At 37.4% G+C, this 22,931-nt stretch overlaps 1 protein-coding gene across 4 annotated transcripts in view; it reads left to right on the forward strand.

The window, feature by feature from the left end:
* Positions 1-22,931, forward strand: part of LOC145998684 (facilitated trehalose transporter Tret1-like) — a 142,469-nt gene that overhangs the window by 106,543 nt on the left and 12,995 nt on the right. For all 4 annotated transcript variants that reach the window (XM_083135152.1, XM_083135150.1, XM_083135151.1 and 1 more), the window contains exon 3: positions 9,006-9,141. In XM_083135152.1, the coding sequence (XP_082991278.1) occupies positions 9,006-9,141 (136 nt within the window). The remainder of the gene's footprint in view (positions 1-9,005; positions 9,142-22,931) is intronic.

A 22,931-nucleotide genomic window follows, 5' to 3' on the forward strand; every position in this document is an offset into this window, starting at 1 on the left:
GTTCGAATCCCGGTTAGGACATGAATGTTTGTGTTTGTCGCATAGGGGTATTTCTTTTTAAAAAAATTCTGTCCTGGGCATGGATGTTTGTGAGTGTCCATTCATCATATCATCACTCGACCCTATCTTCGCAAATTAGCCAAAAAGTGACACAAGAAGCGAAGTAAAATAAAGCAAATCAAAATAAAAGACAAATAAAGGACATTGACAAGGAAACACTCAGGACCGTAGTGTCAACTTCGTCGTCTTGTAATTAAGTACTTCCGGGTTCGATACTCGGTGGAGGCACATCACACAGTGATTCCGATCCCACTTTAAACTACCTGGGTATATATCCAATTCGATTGGGCTATCTGAACATAAAGTGAGAAACAAACTTATTAGGTTCAGGAATGGAACTGAGATTATGAGTTGATGGCTCAATTTGTTCGGGATGCAGCATGTAGTCCCTATTGGTCTAAGGAACATAATAAGGAAGAAATCATTACGAGCGAACGCTATGCTGTAAAGAAGAGTGAAGCTACTAACTACATAGACAAAATATTCGGGAAAATTGTTAAAATATAAAGATAGGACAAAAATTCAGGTAACTAACCTATTGTATCTCGTATTTAGTTACAATGTATATGATGTTACTACCAATCGAAGCTGTTCTTGCATTTAAATAGCAGTTTTAATATACTCTACAGTGCTATAGTATGTAGCATCAGAGCCGGCCTTACTACGGCACTCACCCGAGACCCCACACCAGATAAAAGAAGTGTGCGATTTATTACGAGTTTATTGAACGCTGTTCCTTCCAATTAAACATCTAATTTGATTGTTCTTGACTTCACGGATTGTTTTCACACACTTAAAAATATCCAATATCAGTATTATTAGGTACTTAAATCATATTCCAAGCAAAGTACTACATAAAAATCGTGTTTATTTATTTCAGTCAAATACAGGGTGATTCACAGAAAACTAACACATTTCTTTCCTAATTTATTTCAACAAGAATGTTGCTAAACACAACTTGTTATGCCACAAATGTAGAGTAACTTCGGGAGATTACTACCCTCTACAGAAAATGCTGAAAATGTCCTCCCTGCTGCTCCAAGCACAACGGAAGACCTACTATCCGTGACAAAAATATTGAGCCCTCTGTTTACGCGCTTGTAAAATTGTACTCCGTGGGAGGAAGAAAGTCAAATATACCTCATTGGAAACATTCAAGTATCTACTTTTTAATAAGCGTTGTCTGAAAATTAATCTTAACTTTGTTTTCTTACTATAATAAACAAATAACTGAAAAGTGTAGTTTTTTCTTGCAATTTTCACGAACGGGGAACTTAACACCATACAGTTCATAATTGACTGTACATATAATTTTGAGATTTTGTGTACTTGAAGTTTGATTATTTTGCACCTCTGTAGAAAAAATCAAATGCATATTTTTACTAGATACCTCAAAAATTGGCATTTTAGGGAAACGTGCAAACTTGAAGTGCATAATTACAAATTGAATGAAATTGCAAAAAACTGTTGCTATAACGCATTTGATCAAATTACAGAAGTTTGGCCTGTGTTCCTCAAATATTATTCCAGATATTAATTATTCTTTCGCACTCCTAATATGGTATGCTGCATGACGTATGGCCGGGTGCGGCCAATCTCAGACTCCGCTGGCTGCAAGCGACTTCCACAGCGTTGCCGTTTCGCTGCACTTCGCTGCGAGAATCGCGCAATTGCGTTCTGTCGAGCCGATCAAAAGTATTGTCACACCATAAAATAATTATTGAAATATTTCTCATATTGCAAATGGAGTACTGCTGTACTGCAGTTTTTTTAGGGGGGGGGGCATTTCTTCTAGCTGTTAACTTCATATGAACGTCGTCTCCTTCGATACCCGGTGGCGGTACATAGTGGTTCGGATCCCACTTTAAACTGTAAGTCCAGTCCCGATTAGCCTACCTTTGCATAAATTGGACTTAAAGAGAGAAAACAACTCAACCCGGCTATATATGAACATCATATTCCCAGTATTATTTTATGTCACACATTTAAACAGATATATTGAGTGCAAGGATGTTCGATGAGGACGATTTAAATTAAGTCGATGAGAGATCCAGTCTTCTCTGTATACAATGATAACGCACCTGCTGTGTACGGTGATTTCATAAGCAAGGAGTTGTGGGTTCATTAAGAGATTTGATTTATTTTTCTTCGCTTCTTGTGCCACTTTTGGCTAACTTGAGAAGATGGGGATGAGTGATGATATGATGAAATTGATGAATAGACATCACAAACGTCCATGCCCAAGCCAGGATTCGAATCCAAGACCCCTGGCGTCGCAGCGTGATGTGCTAACCACTCAGCTACGGGGACCGGCTGTTCATTAAGAGAGACGGAAGGACTGAAAACTAATAAATTTTCAATAAATATAATGAGTGAAAGGTAAATGTATAAAATGCTGTTCATAATGGATTCTGTTGAACTGGATAATTAAAATAAAAGTCGTGTATCTTTCTTGTCACCACGCCTTGGAAAAACTCGCCCAATAAAATATTGGGTGGATGGAAATTTTTGTTCTTCCCTTTTTCTTTACATACCTTTTTCACTGTGCTGACGTAACCCCCAAACACTACACCGTGCACTTGACACCTTGGTTTATGTCCTGAGATGCGCCCATTCGTTTCTCCTGGTCGAAATATCTCTTGGCACTCACTATCACTTCTTTTGCACCACTGTGATATTCAGTGGCGTACCGTTATATTACGCCCGTACGGCCGGCGTTCCCAGATTTAAAATTTCAAAAATGCTTAAATGCTGTGATCATAAAGTAAAAGGTGACTAACTTCATATATGTTTGACCTTCATGGCATTATAATAGCTATTTTTCGCGATCAGCTTGCAACGCTCCACTCTCAACACTCGTTCTAGCATCTCTTTTCAATGCCTTTCCCGGCCGGACGCCGAGCAGGTTCGGCGTACAGGACTCTATATTCCTTGCTGCCTTTCTGGAGGGAAAGCTTCGATTTCTACAGCACGCGCGTAAATGCTCTCTCTTACGCCAGCGTACGGAGCAGAGAGGTCTACCGTGATTGGTTCATGTGACCCTTCCTGCCTTCTGAAGCAGACGACAGCAGTAGAATTCCTACCCGGTTCTTCGCTCTTCGCGCTCATGCAACTCGTGCTATGTGATGCTACAATACGCAATATTGACTGACATAACTTTACCAATCTCAAATATACTGCTTCTTAATGGCCACTGCATTGTATGATTTATCGCACGAACAGCGATATGCATTAGAAACTAAAAGATCAACACAGTTTTTGTCAAGTAAGTTGGTGAAGTCCTGTTGGTAGAAATTCAGCCTGTGGCTGCTCTACCACTTAACCCGCAAAACTATTAATTTTTTTATTGTATTTTTTCGTTATTATCTAACTACTTAATATTGTGTTAATGGAAATGTTTAGCATTCATTTGAAAACTCTTAACATCGAATGGTCTCTGGACAAAATTATTTTAAAATGTTTATCAGCATTCTCAAGATGTAATAAACAGTGGTCTGAATTGCTAATCGGCACTGTCAGTAGAGTGTACGATATTTGGATCATCCACTCTGCTTTGCACAGTGCGCCAAGACGACAGAGGTTCCTGGTTCGAATCCCGGCGTGAGCACGGATGTTCTTTGTCAGTGTCTCTTTATCAATATCATCACTCATATTCATATTCGCAATTAACTAAAAGTGGTAGAAAAGCGAAGTAAAATAAACCAAATCAATCAGTAGTTGGATCATCCACAACAATTACGTCTACTGTTGTGCAGAGGCGCTTATGATTCAGGTAGGTTTTTAATGACTTGCATCATGCAGAAAGGTATAAAAAAAGGTATAAAACAAAACACCAGAGTTCAAAACATTTGTGACATAGTGAGGCATCTAATTTTCTAGGTAAAACATGCATGGATGATGTTTTATTGAAAACCCAGCTGACTTTAGGCAAATAAACAATACCTGTGGCGACTAATACCATAAGTAAATTATTAAGCAAGAAAGGGCCACTGGTGATATTACTGTCTTGCCATTTTCATACAACGAAAAAATCACTTCACAGAACCACCATCACTCAATACAGTGCGTACGAACAAACACGTGAACTTGTGAGAGACAGACTGCCTGGACAGTGTGCATGTAAGAATTATTACGGCTATGTAGGAGTTCAGACAATAATTCATGGCAGGAATGTAAACACAGAAGTGACAAAAGAAAATTTCGGCATCTCTACAATGCTTTCCTTTGCGGAACACACTGTTTCGGCTCATTTCCCGTGTCAAAACTGCTTGGACGCGGAGTTTAAAGAGCAAGCGGCGACGCTTGGCAACAAAGCTCACTTGTTCTTAGCAACGATGTGAATTGCCCGGGAAAAGGTTGCCAAGAAAAACAATTCTCTCTGTTGTTTTCAATTCGTACAGTGTGAAAAAATGAAATATGGAAATTTGATTTTTATTCTACGGCCATCATTTTTATATGCATTTCATAATCATTGGACTGGCCATTTCCGAGATTGCAACATCATAATTAATCATTAATTGTGGCTGTTCCACAGCTGATAGTACCATTATATTTGGCTGATATATTTCCCATAAACAAGCTTCAATCACAAAAAAATCATATTTTTACGACGGTTTTACACGAAGCTACACGCAATGGAATTCGACTTATGTAAAAAATACACGAAAAAACTACACTTTTACAAACATTTTTCTCTGAATAGAAACAGAAAGAGTTACGCGTAAAATCACTTTGTCTTGCTTTTGTCTAAAATCAGACACTTGCAGCTTTCCAATGAGATATATTTGACTTTTTTCCTCCCACGGAGCACAATTTTACAAGCACGCAAACCGAGGGCTAAATATTTTTGTCACGGATAGTAGTTCCATGTTACTGGTCGCTCGTTGGAGAACGACGCATCTTCATGGAGTTTGTGGAGCAACTGGACGATGTAGAGCTGAGTCAAGGATATTTTCAACAAGACGGCGCCACATGTCATACATCGAACAAATCCATGGAGATCATTGAAAGCTTTTTTGACGACCGGATAATTTCCAAGAACCTGTATCCACCGAGATCTCCGGATTTGACAACCCCGGACTTCTTCCTATGGGGTTACTTAAAAGACAGTTTACGCCACGCGACCCCAGACTTTTGAGACGATTTGAAGCAGAACATTGCACACGAGATCAATGGTATTGACAACAGCGTTCTCCAATGAGCGGCCAGTAACATGGAACGACGTGTTGCGTTGGGCTTGGAGCAGCAGGGAGGACATTTTCAGCGTTTGCTGCAGAGGGTAGTAATCTCCCGAAGTTACTCTACATTTGTGGCATAACAAATTGTGCTTTGCAACATTCTTGTTGAAATAAATGAGGAAAGAAATGTGTTAGTTTTCTGTGAATCACCCTTTATAATTAATATGCACTATTCATTTATTTGCATAGTGAAATCGTAAAGTGGAAATATAATTTTATATTAAATCATGTCAAAAATCAATGAAAAGTAAACAAAAGAGTTGTGACAGAGAACATTATTGCATATCATTAAAAATTGCCACTTTAATTTAAATTATTATTAAACTTACCCAGTCATATCAGTGGCACATCGGAAATGAAAAGTAACACTAATTTTGAAACTGTAAATAGCCTCCCATAATTCTTGGCTTTAACCTTCGACTTGTTGTGCTAATCTTAGATAATAATGCGAAATATATAAATTAATAGTTTATTCATTGTAATGTTTAAATTGTGTGATCATACAGGATATCTTTACTTCGGACTAAGGAACAAAAAACCTTTAATTTGATCCGATCTCTTAAGAATTTCGACTATAGGGCCCGCGTATATTGTATGCTTCAGCCCCGTACCTACCTAGGGCCGGCCTTGAGTAGCATGTCTAGGCTTTTAGTGAAACAACTTTTAATCAGTTTGCCCATCAGAGATATTAGGATGCAAACCTGGTCAAGAACAGTGGCGTCGATTGGGTTCCAAAACTGGGGGGGCAAGGTGCCAAAACTGGGGGAGGAGAGAAAGAACAGTGTACTTTCCCTTGATAGATAAGGTTTAGCATAGTGCGGGAGCAAAAGTGGCAAAAAAGGGGGGCAACTGCACCCCTCGCCCCCCTATTCGCCGTCCCTGATCAAGAATAATAAAGTCTGAATATATTCATTTAATATATATTAATTCAATCAAAAAATAGAAAGGAGCAATCCTCAAATTCCACATTTGCCACAACAAGGCTACTAGTAGGTTTGTTAATTGTAAAAAAATGAACCCTGAGAAATACCTTTTTCCTTTCATAAAGATACTCTGAAAAGAGCTATTTATTAAATAACATGCATATTTTTAGACTGAATTATGTCATTTTAGGAAGATATGTACAGAAATTACTCTGATAACATGAATTGAAATAATATGATTATTATTTAATAATAATAACATAATAAAATGTGTTAATTAGAGTCATTCTTTACCGTTCCAGAGGTAGTGGCGATTGCTTGAAGGTCTACAAACCCAAAATTCGCTACGCGACATGCCGAAAACATTGCCACTATTTCTGAATACATTTTGTTTCAAAAATGTGTATGGATATCTACCTGCATAAAAGTTTTCATAATAACTGACCATATGTGAAACGATATTTATTAAAATAAAATGCTTGGAACTCTCACAAATCCTGAAAGAACTTTCTTTATATATTTTTTTTTTGTTGGTTGTTTCGAAAAATTACATTTACAAGTGCTAAAATATACAGAAGGAAATGATCAGTTGATAATTCACGCTCGTAGTTATGACATTGGTACTAAATCTAGTATTTGTATAGCTACGAAAATTTTCGTGTGATGCAGGATGAAGCACAAAATGACAATTTTTAGGTTATTTTTCTTTCCAACGTATTTGAGAAATTAATGTAAATTATAATATCCTTAATCTTGAAAATTGATATACCAGTTCTGATTAGTACTCTTGCAGCATTTCGAGGTTACACAGGAAACACAGCTCCATCTTGTTTATATTTGTTTTCTTTGTGAACATCGCAGGACTAAGCCCGGAAACGTGACTGAAAAGTAATAATTTATTATATTTACTTATATTCAGATAAGATATTTCTCGAATATTAGACGTTGGTGATAATATTTATCTATGAGATTACAAAGACAATAACAGACTAACTTTACTTGTACCAAAATCTACAGACAGCTATTTTTTTCCTCAGCAAACCTGAAATGATAAGAAATATAAACATCTGGACAATCATAGTCTGACATTTGCGACAACATACGTATCAGAGCAATTCCAGAAAAAAAAATCAGCCTAGATAGTCAAAATTATATATCAGTGAAGAGAACATCTAGATTGCGAATATACAATGCATATGTTTCAAAACTCTAAAATTTGTCTGTAGAGAAATACCTCATCGCATCCACCAACTTTTATTCAGGAAATCCACATTCATAGGTTGCCAACCTTAAAATTTATTTTTATATAGTTCTGGCAGAATACATTTGAAGAAATTTTGCTATGCAAGCTATGCTATACATCATATTTTTTTCATTATATGTTTGCTGAATCATATACAAAGAAACAAAATATAAATGAAACTGCTTCTAAGTCTTACCTCTGGAATTACTCTTCACCGGAAAGTTGAAACTCCTCTTATGCTTAGGTAAAGAAGTTTCCTACATATGAAGTCATTTTATAGTTACAAGATTCGTGTTCATTTATTCGTTTATTTATGTATTCGTGTACCTTTCTTGAAAAATGAAATAGCCATTCCATGTGAAAGTGGACAAACAAGGTTAATTTTACTTTTATTCAAAATAGGAAATGAAATATATGTGAAGACTATGCATAATTTGAATTTCTTAATGCAAACATTAGTTTTGTGGCCTTTAAATAATATATTGTTTCAAATTATTACTTTTTATAGTAGAAGTTGGATTTTATGTGTGGTGTTTCCACTTACTAGTTTCAGTATGATATAATAATCATAAGAAAACTAAATTAAATCTAATTTCGTTCTGATTGTCTCATTTATTGTTTCTATATCTTAAGCTCCGAAATATCCTACTTCATTTCTGAAACATACATTAGTTTAAAGAATCTATTTATGACAATTTTCATAGCCTTTGCATTGTTCAATAATTCTACAAAGTAAATAATATGCATGGTGTCACACCCGTTACGAAACTTGTCACACCCGTCACAGTCAAACAATGTTTATAAATGAAGTAGGTAGTATTATTTTTAGAAACTAACAGCATCTAAATGTCGAATAAAGTTTGCTTTGTGAAAATAGAATAAAATTGTTTCAGTAAACCCAAACCGCGGTGGCTCAGTCGGTAACGCGTCTGACTACCATGCTCAAGGTCCCGGGTTCGATCCCCGGCCGGTTCAAATCCGGGAACTTTTCTAACGGTGGAAGCGGCCCCGGCGCCAACCCAGCGTCGAATAACATGGGTACCTGGGGGAAACCCGGGGGGGTAAAGGCGGTCAGGGGCGTGATGCTGATCACATCACCCTCACTCACGACCGGATCAAGAAAGTGTGGGGCGTTACCCCCACACCCCCTATACGCCTTCATGGCGTGGTGCTTTGCACAGGGGAACACTTTACCTTTTACCAGTAAACCCATATATTTAACAGAGTTTTCTGAAAGAGAAGGTCCTAAAGTAAAGTCTCAGAAGTGTCACACTCGTCACAATTACAATAAATATGTTTTTGTAGCTGAAAATTAAGTGGGGGAGGAATATTCTGAAATGAAATAACTTTCAACAAGTAAAATGAAATTTCATGAATTAATAGTTACATATTTGAAGGTGCTAAGAAAATAATTTAAAAATGAATGTAAATTTTGAATGTCATATCTGTCACAATGGAATTACCCATAATACATTTTGTAAACTTACTATGTTTTCGTGAATATTGTACGAAATACATATGTGTTTCTCGTCATCGCTGCAGGTTCTGGCCTCTCTCGTGGCGAATCTTGGCGCAATGAACATCGGCCTCTCCATGGGATTCTCGGCCGTCGCCCTGCCCCAGCTGAAGGAGGGGAACAGCTCCATCCCCATCGACGCTAACGAGGCATCCTGGATAGGTAGGCTATTTATATCATTTCCATTACACGTTTTTAGAGTAATCACTAGGAAACGGATTTTAAGGTACAATATTATGGTCGAACAGTGAAGAAAAAAAAAAGTTTTGAAAATGTTTTCAAAAGGATGCAAAAAAAAAATGCTGATAAAATGTCTTTATTCAGGTCTAAACCAGTTACATTAATATTCTCTATTCAACACTGTAGCAAATAACATAATTAGTAATTAGTTCCTGCGAACAACATTGCTCTCTTTTTCTACGCCTTCTGTATGGTATAATGCGCGCGCGGACCGCATAGAGAACTCTGTTGTTCTGCCGAAGAGTTTTGTTGAATGTTGTGTTTTCTCTCGCGTGTTTTGCAACATTATCTTGGGAAATATTGTGGCTGCAATGATTATCTTGTACCATTTTATATCTCTCGTTCTGCTCTACAAAGTGAGACTATAGCATTTTATGTAGCTGCTCAAGAAGAGTGAAAATAATTTATATTTATATCCAATTTTTTAACAAAACATGAAAGAAAAGGAAGGAAGGAGGTTATGAAGCATCAAAGAGGGGGTAAAAAGGGGATAAATGTGCTAATCGCACAAAAGGTGCAACAAAGTGTGTTCATTTTACTTGATTTCATGTCCTAAAATACATATCTCAAACGATCGGTATGAAAACAGCTGTATATTTGAAATGGTGCTGCACCTCGAAATCCGTTTCCTAGTAGCTAATCACGACAACGAGCCTGAATAATGATTAATAGGGTTAGGATTTTCATGACTTAACATATATTTTTTAAGGGTGATGTGTTCCCTAAATATATAGAAATTCATATTATGAAGAAACTAATTAAATTAAGGTGCTTTTTAAGGGCATATTTAGGCATATTTTGCCATTTCTACGTAATAGAGAATAGTTTGATATATTTTCGGTCATATTCAGCATATTATCGCTTTTTCAAGGAATATACAAACCCTTTTCCAAGTGGATTCGCTCTTACGCCCATGTTCACTCAAGTTGTTTAATTTTTTTTTACAATTATACGTCCCAGTTTATTTCCTGAAAAATGGTGGGGAAAAATTGATTTCTTCCTGCTGCTGTTGCTACTCTTTGGAACAATCAGGAGTACCACTAGTGGACTGACCAGATAGAAGCTGTGAATAATGCTGTAAATAACTTACATAGTGCTTATAGTGAAGTGGGACAATAAGTGTGAACGAAAAGGGATATCATACATTGTGATCTATTGCAAAAATTTTATTAGGAGAAAACTTTTCTCTATATACTACAGAACTTGAGCCAAATGACATTACTTTACTTTCAATATAAAGTTTAAAAAATACAAATACAAACTGTTCTTTTTCATAGCGCAGTCATTAACGGACCTTTGTTCCAACCAATGGTAACTTGGTATGTTTAAAAGCTATAATTTTTTCAAGTGTTGGAATTCGCAAGTTAAAGATCTCAATTTATACAGAGGGTCATTAAAATTGCACCCACGGACCACAGAACCGTATACAGGACATCAAATCAAAGCAATCTTCGTTCCATTTTTATCGTTGGTGCGGCTTTTCCGAGCTACGAACGTTCAAAGGAAGTCCTTTTGTCGCCTGTGTGCTTGAAACCTTACATAAAATTTTACCGCATCTGTAACGTTGCTTCCTGTCGTGAAACGGTGTATGCCAGTGTTACAAGGAATAAATTTTTTTAGCTTAAAATGACATACGATGAACCACATTATGTGTTGTAAAACGTAACGAGGAACACGTCCGATAGAGGTACATAGTGAGTCACACTTTAATCTGTAGATCCAGTTCCGATTAGCCTATCTGTGTATAAAGTGGGCTTAGGAACTTAAATAAGCAAACACTTTCGGTAATCCAACGGGAAGTATATCAATAATACGAAAAACTATGGAAAAAATATCGTATCCAAATGGAAGTGGTGATAACTGAGGCAGAAGGATAGGAAACGAAACTTTGCTTCAATGGTGTTCAAGTGCGGAACCAGAAATTGCTGTTGGGGGTTCAGGGGTGCGACTTCCGGAGACAAGGAGCTTTTCTTGAAAGGGGAGCATTGCTCCTTGCGCACCTAAAAATCGGGATATGTCGGATTTCGTCTTTTATTCTACATCTCATTTATTTGCAAATTAAACTTACTCTTTTATTCCCCATTGGAAAGTGTGTATACACGTACCTGCGTTTAGACACGCTCCGAGGAAAGTACATTTACACTGAATAAAATGTATGTATTTCAGAATAAAAGCAAGATCCCGAATAAAAGTGGTCTTCGCAGATATCACCCGTACATCCCGGACAGCAATTTTTGGTTACGCCCTTGGACACGCTTGAGGCAAGGTTTCGTATCTTTCCCTTGTGCTTCAGGTTTCGCCATTTCCTTTTGTATACGTTATTTGCTTTTTCACTGTTCTTCAGACCGTTTCCCGTTGGTCACTGAACGCGTTCCTCGCTATGTTTTGCAACACATGATGTGGTTGATAGTTCGTCATTTCTCGTAGAATATGTGTTCCTTGCAAGATTGGCACGCGTCGTATTACGACAGGAAGCAACGTCACAGATACGATCAAATATTATGTTGATGCGACCTACAAAACGGCCTCTTTTGAACGTTTGTGGCGCAAAAACGACGCACCAACGTCAAAAATTCTACCTAAACCAGTTGTTTGTTAAAATATCCACTATACGTTTCGATGGTCCGCAAACACCATTTTAATGGCACTTTTTATAGAGCTTCTTATTTTGGATACAAGACGAAGACTAATCACTGGTAATCCTCGTGTCAGTAGAGCTTATTAAATTTGACAAAGTTTTTTTCCCCATCAATCAGAATTTATGGTACTCTGTATTATTTACACAAAAACTGCGAAGGACTCTCGAGACAGTGCAGCAATTACAGTTATATCTTTTTACTCCATTAATGTTCTGAGAACAATAGCTATTATAGCAACAAATGCAGAAGCAAAACACTCGAGTGCAAGTTTATTTTCTAAGAAGCCCCAGAGATCGAAATTCTTGGAAGCCTTATCGGATGTTGATGTTTTAGTGTGACTCAGCATTTTGAAAAAATAAACCTCGTGGAAATACATCACGTAGCGATCAAAATGCGAGTCATGTGGCCATATTTCTGCATAGTAGGACCACCTATTAAAAGTTTGTGAAGTCAAACTGAGGGTACATTTCAGTCGTTTTTTAAAAAAATATACAAATACAAATTGAAGAATTGCGAATTTTTTCTTCTATCTGCTAATCATCATTCTCCCGAATTGTTGCTTCGGCGAAATTTTTGTCCATTACATCTTTAGAAGTAACTGTAACATTTAAACCACTAGAGTGTAATAATGTACTTGTCACAATCTCATTGATAACACTAGAATGGAGAAGCTAACTATTATTTGCCAATGATGAAAGAACAAGTTAACGCAGTGACGTGCACTGAAGCGTAGCATGTCAAACAAAGAGTGATAGATCAGTCATTCAGATCAGATCGGAATAATTATTGTCTTGACAATTCCATGATTCATAAGTAAGATGGAGGCGATCAGGGACACTTTTCATCGAATCTCACTAAAACCTATTCATCAAGTCTTCCAAGCTTCCAATCCACAAGAAAGTTGATGACGTAACTTCAACTCAGCACGAAAACCTATTCAGCAGTCTCCCAAGCTTCCAATCCACAAGAAAGCCGATTACGTCATCTCAACTCAGCACGAAAACCTATTCAGCAGTCTTCCAAGCTTCCAATCCACAAGAAAGTTGATGACGTAACTTCAACTCAGCACGAAAACCTATTCAGCAGTCTCCCAAGCTTCCAATCCACAAGAAAGCCGATTACGTCATCTCAACTCAGCACGAAAACCTATTCAGCAGTCTTCCAAGCTTCCAATCCACAAGAAAGCCGATTACGTCATCTCAACTCAGCACGAAAACCTATTCAGCAGTCTCCCAAGCTTCCAATCCACAAGAAAGCCGATGACGTCATCTCAACTCAGCACGAAAACCTATTCAGCAGTCTTCCAAGCTTCCAATCCACAAGAAAGCCGATTACGTCATCTCAACTCAGCACGAAAACCTATTCAGCAGTCTTCCAAGCTTCCAATCCACAAGAAAGCCGATTACGTCATCTCAACTCAGCACGAAAACCTATTCAGCAGTCTCCCAAGCTTCCAATCCACAAGAAAGCCGATGACGTCATCTCAACTCAGCACGAAAACTTATTCAGCAGTCTCCCAAGCTTGCAATCCACAAGAAAGCCGATGACGTATTTACTAAATCTTCTGAGTATAAACGCTATTTAATTAACAACACTCTTACTTAATCATTTGTTTTTTTCCTTTACCTGCTTTATGTTTGTATATATACACTAGGGTTATGACAAAAAAAAAAATTTTTAGCCTGTAGTAGAAATCAATGAACTTTTTAATACAGAATCAGAAAATGACAATTATTTCGTTCAATTCATAAAAAATGTTCCGCACCAATGAAAATTCTCAAATTTAAGTACATTCAGCGCAGTCAAAATGTATTAGTTGAAATAAGCTTCAGATTCTAATATTTATGTTTTGCATTTCTGGTACAGTTCTTCCATTAATTTCACCCCTCGTTCGGCACAAATGTTCGTCCGTGATATATCTACAACGGATCTTTCAACATTCCAGTGAGTTACAAAGCACTTCATGGCTGCAGAGCAATTTAATTCGGAAATTCCATCCATCAGTTTCTGGTGAATCTCTGCGTTGAACATTTGGTTGGAAAACCAGGCTTCCTGCCATGTATTTGACATGAAAGAGCACGGTATTTCCAGTGATATTCTCCACTTAGGAATGAGGAAGTACGAAATAAGAGCATATATAGCACGTGAATTCCATCTGGCATTGTGAAGAGACGGTAATTTTTCCATTTAATTGCTGGGATTTCACCAGTTTCTTTAAGGAGACGGAATGCTCTACATAACTCATACAGAAATCTAAAATCATCTCGCCAACCTTGATTTTGAACAGTTATCATTTCACTTTCTGGCTTGTAGGACTGCTGCAAGACATCGTATTGTTTTATCACTTCGTCCACGAATTCATAGTTCAGAGTTGGTTTGGTAGAAGAAATCGGATTAAAGAAGTCTAACACATGCTTTACGATTCTATCAAGAATATGGTGCTGGCAGCCAATGTACTGTGGCTGATCAAATCCTCTTGTGATGATTTCACTTTTTAATTTTTGAACAATTCCATTTACTCGTCCAGTATTTACTGCTGTTGTGTCACATACGATCATTTTGAAGTTCTTCCATGCATCAAATTAATTCAGCAAACTTTGCAGTGCATTAAAAATATCCTGCGATGACCTGCTTTCACATTTTACTATACCTAATTTCAATTCTCTAAGTGAACTCTTCAAGATTACCACTTGATACTCGTAATTTGCAATTTGCTTACCGTCGAAATGAAGGCAGAATTGTTTCTCTTCTTGCAAAATAGATTTTATTTTACGCCTTTCACCTTCGCCACTTCTTATAACAGCTCGCCAAGCACCTGACTGTGATGGTGTTGTAACACTGATTCCATCTTCGGCTAGACTGGGGCACACTACAGCAGCTTTATTAATTGAAAGAGATTTTTTTGTCACCAACTAAGTTGCATGTGATGTTGAAAAACGCACGACTCGTTTTCTTTTGTCATTTTCATTTTCATTTTCTTCTGATACATATGCTGTGTCAGAAAAATTTCATCACTACTTACTTCTGCTGATGATGCGTCGTCTACATCAGTGGCAAAGACAGCGTTTGGTTCAGATTGTGAAGCCGATTTTCGCACTCGCTTAGAGGGATGGATGGACGATTGTGGAGCAACTGTGCTTGTTACATATCCAATTTTACCTTGTGATTTAACTTGTAACTTGTATAGTTCTTTATCTTCTTGGCACACCAATGTCAATCTGTTTTCGTTATGTCAAATATATTTTCTATTTCAACTTGAAGTGAATCCTTTTTCCTCTTTCTATTTTTATCGTTCTCTTCAATCAATTTAACTACTTTTGACATAATTGCTTGTTTTGATAAAATTGGAAAGCTAAATTTTTCCCAGAGAACAGTAAGTTCACCAGTTATCATAGCCATTATTTCTTTCTTATCTTTCTCTGTTTGCAGAAGTGTATGATAGCGACCAATAATGTCTTTCTTTCGCGGAAGTCGAGTAAAAGAACTAAGTGTTTCAATTATAGGTAGATCTCGTTTTATTGTTGCATCAATAGCTACATTCTGCGTCCACGATTCCGCATTTTTCTTAATCGCTTCACTTGATTTATAATATGCCATTATAATACTAATATTGAAATACGAAACCTGAAAATAGAGAAAATATACACAAATTGTCACTTAATAAATAATCATTTAATAATTACTACATTAATTTACTAATTATTACATTAATAATACCCTTTTCAAATGTTGTTTGTGGTATTTTTCGAAAGAGCCCCAAAAATAGTTGTTATTGATAATGTAGGGTTATAAAAATATTAAATTTGTTGTGATGCTCTTTCCGAAGAATCCTCGCTGTTTGAAACCACAAACAGTCACACACACTGTATAATTAGCATAATCTGTAACTACATACATATACAAATACACGTAAAATTTTAAATAATGTTTTACTAAAAATATAAACACATCTTATTAGTCATTTTATCGTGAGCGATATTATAAAGATCTACTTTTTTAGTACCTACAGGCTACAGTACCGTACATACAGTTCTTGTGTCACACACTGAAATTGAAACGGGTTGGTGCGGGAAGTTTTTTTTAGAGCCACCTGTAATAATTATTTTTTGGTAATCAGGTCACATAAGCTCATCATTTGCGACCACAGGAGATAAAAAAATTTGCAAAAACGTTTTTAGTCATAACCCTAATATACACACATACATATATGAATGTAATTGTGATTTCTTGTAAGATTTGATTTATTTTTTATTCCCGGTAATGTATAAGGATGATATATGTAACCTCTATATGTATTTGTTTTATATCTGAAAATGTGTATAAATATGTGTATAAATCCTCAAATGTACTGTGCACTGTAAAAGGGCAGATGCCTTGTGCGCAGGATAATAATAAATAAATAAATAAATACCGTATGTTATGTTAATAACAAGAAATCAATTATTGGCATGTTCTGAAACATTTTTTAAAAAATAAAAATTGTATTCCCCCTTTTCAATTTTCATTCTAGAATAAAAAAAACATGTGTTGCATTAGCGGTACTCTAGGATTGTAGTATGGGATGGTATCTTTCCAGAAAATGTGCAATAATTGTCTTAAAAAATAATTTGGCTGAAAATTAAAAATGTTTTTACACTTAGAAATTACAATAGGCTACCTGAAAAAAAATCTTTTTTTTTTTTTGCCAAATTGTACGACATAATCTTCCATTGTCAATATGAACTGTGGAATCAGAGTAGTAATATTTTTATTGTTTGTTTATAATTATTTACATATACATATTACGCCGGCCCCCGTGGCAGAGTGGTTAAACATCGCGCTACGACGCCCGGGGTCCCGGGTTAGAATCCCGGCCTGGGCAAGGATGTTTGTGACTGTCCATTAATCAATTTCATAATATCATCACACAGCCCCATCTTCGCAAATTAGCCGAAAGTGGCACAACAAGCGAAGTAAAATAAAGCAACTCAATCAATCAATCATATCCGTATTACATGATTGTGCGCATTAGCTTGGCAGTTTTGATAGCGGTCGTCACAACTGGCAAATATTCATCCATAAAGGTAATACTAAGGAAGTATTGATGAAGACCCATAATGATAAGTAAATGGAATAAGGTATTTACTTGAGGCTCAGTTATGAGAGAAGCTATTTTGGAGCTGGTCTTCAACAAAATAATGCCAATTGTGTTTGTGAGGCAGGCTCTAGAACACTATTCATTCATATCTTGGTACACATCACACTGCTTATTCACTGTACTGAAGCTAGCTTTTAGTTCCACTAGATGACATCTTCGTTGCTGGTAATAATAGAAGGGCAAGGGTCATCCATACGTTCTTCGCAGTAGACATCTAGGGATATTAGGGCACTTACTTAATGTTGGTGATATGAGCTTCATAGTCCTGCCAAGCACAAGGTTCAAGGTAAGTACACTGAAGGAGTCCGGGTTGTATGAGAAGTGATCGAAAAAAAAAAAAAGAATACAAAGCCTGTAAATTCCAGTAGGTATTTATTAGACGCATACAAACAGACTCACGTGAAAGGATTCTTCATCCATTACTTCTCAACATAGTATCCTACGCGGTTCAGGCATTTATCCCAGCGCTTCACGCTCATCTTGTCTCATAGGAGCCAAGCTGTTTCTTCGTGCTGTACAACATCATCCGAGTGAAACCGGCGTTCTCTGAGATGGTGCTTCAAAGGAACAAAGAGATGTTCGTAGGCGCAGCAATGTTGCTGATTCTACTCGGATGATATTGTGCAGCACGAAGAAAGAGCTTGGCTCCGACAACAGGACCCCGATTTCCATGAGACAGGCAACATAAACCTCGTGTAGCGCTGGGATAAATGCGTGAACAGGGGAGGAGACTATGTTGGGAAGGAGTGTATGAAGTGTCCTTTCACGTGAGTCCTTTTGTATTCGTCTAATGAATACCTACTAGAATTTACAGGCTTTGTATTATTTATTTTTTTTATTTCGATCATCCCTTGTATCTCTGCAAAGCTAGAAGCTTACTGGGAACATCAGTGTATGTACCACCGAAAAGCCAAAGTCAGGATCGGATGAAGATGAATGGAAAGGAGTTCTGGTTGCCTTGTCCTGCCAGCTCCAATGCTGTTCCTGGATCCCTGTCCTAGGACTTGGTTCGCAGTTATCATGTGTGAGCCAACTTTCACTCATGTACTTACTTGCTGCTTAAACCTTTCTTCCTTCGAGGAGGAATTATTCTCAGGGAATCCATCTAATCCTGATCAAACTCAGATACTGTCAACAATGCCTGATAACACAAGGAAGACTACTCAAGCCTCTTCCTATTACCCCAACCTCCCCGATGGTTCGATACCGTGTGGAGGCACATAGTTTTTCGGATCCCACTTTAAACTGTAGATCGAGTCTCAATTAGCCTTACTGTGCATAAAGTGGACTTTACCAACTATTACCCCAAAGTGATCAATAGCTAGGTTGGATAGTTTAACAAACTAGCCGATTATTTGAATATACCTAGGTAAACGGATAAGACTCCAAGTCAAGACCCGAGCCTTTGGTTGTCCTTATGTAAACCCGAGTCTCGACACTATCGCAATGAGTGGCCAGGCTGTGAATAGAAGTACTGGGTGCAAATGGCGAGACATATGAATTGAATTGATTGAATTGTTGTTTTAAGCCCGCTTTACACACAGAAAGGCTAATTGGGACTGGACCTACAGTTGAACGTGCGATCCGAACTACTATGTGCATCCACCGGGTATCGAACAAGGCGACGACGCTACCACTGCGCCATCTGCCATACGTACTTAAGCTCCTTAAAGTTAAATGTGTGCTAAACTCGGCAATGCCAGTACATTATTTAATACAATAGATATTCACAACAGTGGCCAGTTAAAGCACTAACATATAAGGTATAAATAAACACTGAACATGGAAAAATCTATTCCAAATTTGAATATTAAAATTAAATAATTAAAATATATCGATTTCGTACGACGTTTTTGCGCCTTTTTATTATATTTCGGGTTGGAAAGGAAATTTCCTCTACCTGTTAACTTATTTGATGGTTCTAGGAGAGGAGAATACGTGTTCCAAGCAACGAAAGTTATGTAAAAAAATGTGATTGTGGTCTTCTTGACTTCCTGCCATTCGAACTGAAGATGACTTGAATTACAACTGCGTATTTTATTTTTAGAAATCGACGAAACATGTCACGGTTGCACACTAAAAGTATGTCGTGCTCAAGGACTAAAAACAAAACCAGGAGAAGAGGAAATGACGTGCTTAGCATGCAGGATGACTCGCTTTGCTCTCTCTGTCTCGTGTGACTTATTTCAGTAGGCATGAAATATCCTCCTGCAGAATTTAGAGTGTTTTTATTTGGGTCCAGAACATATTGGTTAAGGAGGTAAGGCAGACTGTTGTCTGAGAGCGTTCTAAGTTATTTACGTGATTGGCCAGTCTATGATTGTAAATGGAAAGTATTTCTTCGCATATCGACCATGGCGACTGTAGCTTATTAATGTATTTAAAATGTAAGTGGTTATTGCCGTTTTATTTTTCTCACATTTATCATGAACCTTGTTGATAGTGTAGTTTGTAGCGCCATCGGCTCCAAATCAATGGATCACAGGTTCGATTCTCGGTGCGGTTGCTAGTGTTGCCCACGAGACGAGACTTTGGCCTGTCTCGTTTCGTGGAAGTCTCGTGGAAATGCTGTCTCGTCTGGAAAATATTCGTTTGTCTCGGGACACATGATCAATCTCGTCTCGTCTCGAATTTTTAAAAGCCTGTCCCGTCTCGTCCCGTGGGCAACACTAGCGGTTACAGTGCAGTGGTTCAGTCCTGGAACTAGGTCCAGTCCCGATTATCTTATCAGAGCAGAACCAATGCGCTTAAATCAAACTTAAAAGAATCCATCCCTTTATGTAGCATCTATCCCATATGGACAATGCGAGAATAGGCCTCCAAGGTCCCAAACGACTACACAAATTTTACTCAAAAATTTGAATTAACATCACACCTTAAGAAAATCAAATTTACATATCGATTGATTGGGTTTTGAGTTGATTTGGTTTATTTCACTTCACATTTCTGCCACTTTTGACTAATCCCGAAGATGAAAACGAGTGATGATATGAAATTTATGAAGAGAAACTCACAAAGAACCCGGGACCTCTGGCGTCGTAGCGCGCTAAAATTTTACATATCGAAACTCGTCGATCGGTTTTCCTCAAGTACAAGTCTAGAGCAATACTCCAAGGCATTAAACAAGTTTTGATTACTAAACATCTCGCGATTTACAGAACTTGTGTGGAACTTGATTGGGTGAATCTGTGTAACTACTCAGCCATGCTTGCGCCTCTTCAATTACACTACCCAACCATTTCTTACATTACTCCATCTCGGGAATCTGTGGAGTAGGGCCGCGTATAATAGTAGAGGAGGGGAGAAAGCGAATGGGCGGAGCGAATTTTTTTTAGGTTATTTGGGGTAAGGCGAATATGGAGAGTGATAGATGAGTCCAAATGGTGCATTCGGTTTTGCTGGCCATCGCAACATACGACGTTCCTGTGAGTAGTTGTTTTGGTGGGTGAGGATGGCTGGAGTCAAGTTTTCTCGTCGTTTTCCTCTGACTCTGTGTTGATCTAGCACAGTTATTACCAGTCGCATATGTTTGAGCAGAGTCGAGATATTCAAAGTTAGTGATACTGCAGCATAACAAAAAAGTCAAAACAACAATTTCTCTATGATGTTGCAGATTTTAACTTCTGGCTGGGTCGCACTGCATGTCCTGGACTTTGATCCAAGAGTCGATGTGATAAGACACATCGCATCCATCGTAACAATTCTGGTCGTGGAACCCTGCGTGTCATCGAGTTGGGTCGGCATTCCCTGCACGTTTTTGGTCAAGTGTCAACATTTTTTTTTAAATCCTCAAACGAATACTTTTCTCATGAGTGTTTGTTCAAGAAGGTGTTTACGTTGTCATATGAAATGTTACGTGTTGCTACTAAACTGAAGGACACGCACCTATCCTTCACAGCAGAATCGAGTCGTGAATTTTTGTGCTCACTTCGCCCGTCCGTCTTCCACATTTACATGAACATAATATTTTTCATTAGACCATTAGTGGGAGCATCATTTTCCATGTGCCTTCATCATGTAACCCTGAACATTGTTAGTAGGATCCTGTTTTCTCCATTTTTAATCTGTTACTACATACAACTAGTCTCCAGAAGCACGTAGCCTTTACTCGTATTCTTTTTCTATACCTCGAGATCGGTGCATGAAAAGATCTTTGGTACTTCTACGTATATATGTGTAATCAACGATGGGTCAGTTAAATGAAGGGGCAGTAATAGAGCTATTATTATTATTATTTTTTTTTTAAGATTTGTGATTCTCTAGCACTTATATTGGTATTCGCACAATATCATGGCATCCACTAGTAACCACTTCTAAAATATTTACGTTGTTCTCTTTCAATGTAGTAGCTATAGAATTAGCCACTTTTGTTCGTCGACACACACTGTAAAAAGTAATGATAAAGAGACACACAGTGAGTGTCCGAAGAGATCCACACCACATTTTGGTCAACGTGTATCCTCAGTGGTGTTAAAATATCACGGAAAATGCTTGTATTCAACAACATTTTAACACCACCGAGGTTAAACGTTGATCTAAATGTGGTGTGGGCCTACTGGGACCATCGTCGGTGTCACTCTAACACCACTGGTGTGTGTATATATAAACCATTTTTTTTCATTTCTGTAGAGTAGTTAATTATCTTCCCTCTGTTTGGCTACTCTTAAATATCATCTTCCTTTCCACCTCGATTAAGCATTATACTGAATAATTTATAGCTGACAGACATATTTAAGTTTGGAAGCTGAGATATGAAACTAAATCATCATGAAATTTAGATTTATATGATTTCCGAATTAGATATAAACATAAATATTCCACAAATAAGGTACCTGGTATGACAAGCGATTGTGACTGTATTTACTTAATTATTATAAAGCAAGTTATTACATTTGCAAATTAAAGCACCGCATATGAATTTGAAATTTTGTATTATTTCTTCGAAAAACTACTAAAACGAGTTGTTCTAATCAGCGCTTGAAGTGGAAATTGTTGGCTGCAGGAGCGTTTGGTCGAGCCTTGCGCAGGGTATCCGAGAAGTCACGCAATGAGACTTTGAACGTACGTAACTTTTGTACATGAACCTTTCCTGAGCATGAATTTTGTTTATGTAGATAATGTTTAAACATTAAACAAGAAAATTACCCTATACATGAACGTTCAGTATGAGGAAAAAGATAATAAGGTGTAAAAAGAAGTTTGTGTGCGAAGTAAAGAAAAAAACATGGATACTAGGCAGCTGTGCGTCGCTTGCAATAATTTTCGATGTGTATCGATGCTCTGTGTGTTTATCTAAATGCCAGAAGAACGATATTTTTTCTACAATTTTATTGGATGGGGTTAATTGTAACATATTCATAAAAAAGTATGTTTTTTAATATTACGAGGTGTATTGGCAACATTGGTAGTGCCAGAGGGCAGTATCAGATGTGCCCGGCATCTGGCTATCTTGTAACGCCTCGGCTACTTATTTAACGTGCCTGACGACGTTCTGGTTCTACATTACAATGGTAATGTCAAACCCACAAAAACAATTAAACATATAAACAAAAGGCAATCATTAATAACCTATTTACCTTTTGTCCCAGGGTAAGTGCCATCAGTCGGAGCCCAAGAGATTACATAGGGTAGAACAAATCACACCACAGGGTTAGTTCTATATATAATGTAATTTCTATAAAAGAGCACATGCATAAACATTACATCATTGCCCCTTTCATTCATACATTCACTCAAGCATTCATATCTTGGTAATCCAATAGACATGAGTAATTAGTACAAAAATAGTTCGGCGGCATGTTTAAAGTTAGCTACATTGATTTAAACAGTTCTTAATTTGACATTTACTTTTTTTTCCGGGAAAACCATGTTCCGATAGGAGCTTAACCTGTACGACAAAACACTACTCCTTTTATGTTGTTGTAATTGAATGTTAA

This window comes from Lepisma saccharinum, chromosome 14 (genome assembly GCF_977018435.1).
Source record: "Lepisma saccharinum chromosome 14, izLepSacc3.1, whole genome shotgun sequence".
In the NCBI taxonomy this organism is placed as follows: Eukaryota; Metazoa; Arthropoda; class Insecta; order Zygentoma; family Lepismatidae; genus Lepisma; species Lepisma saccharinum.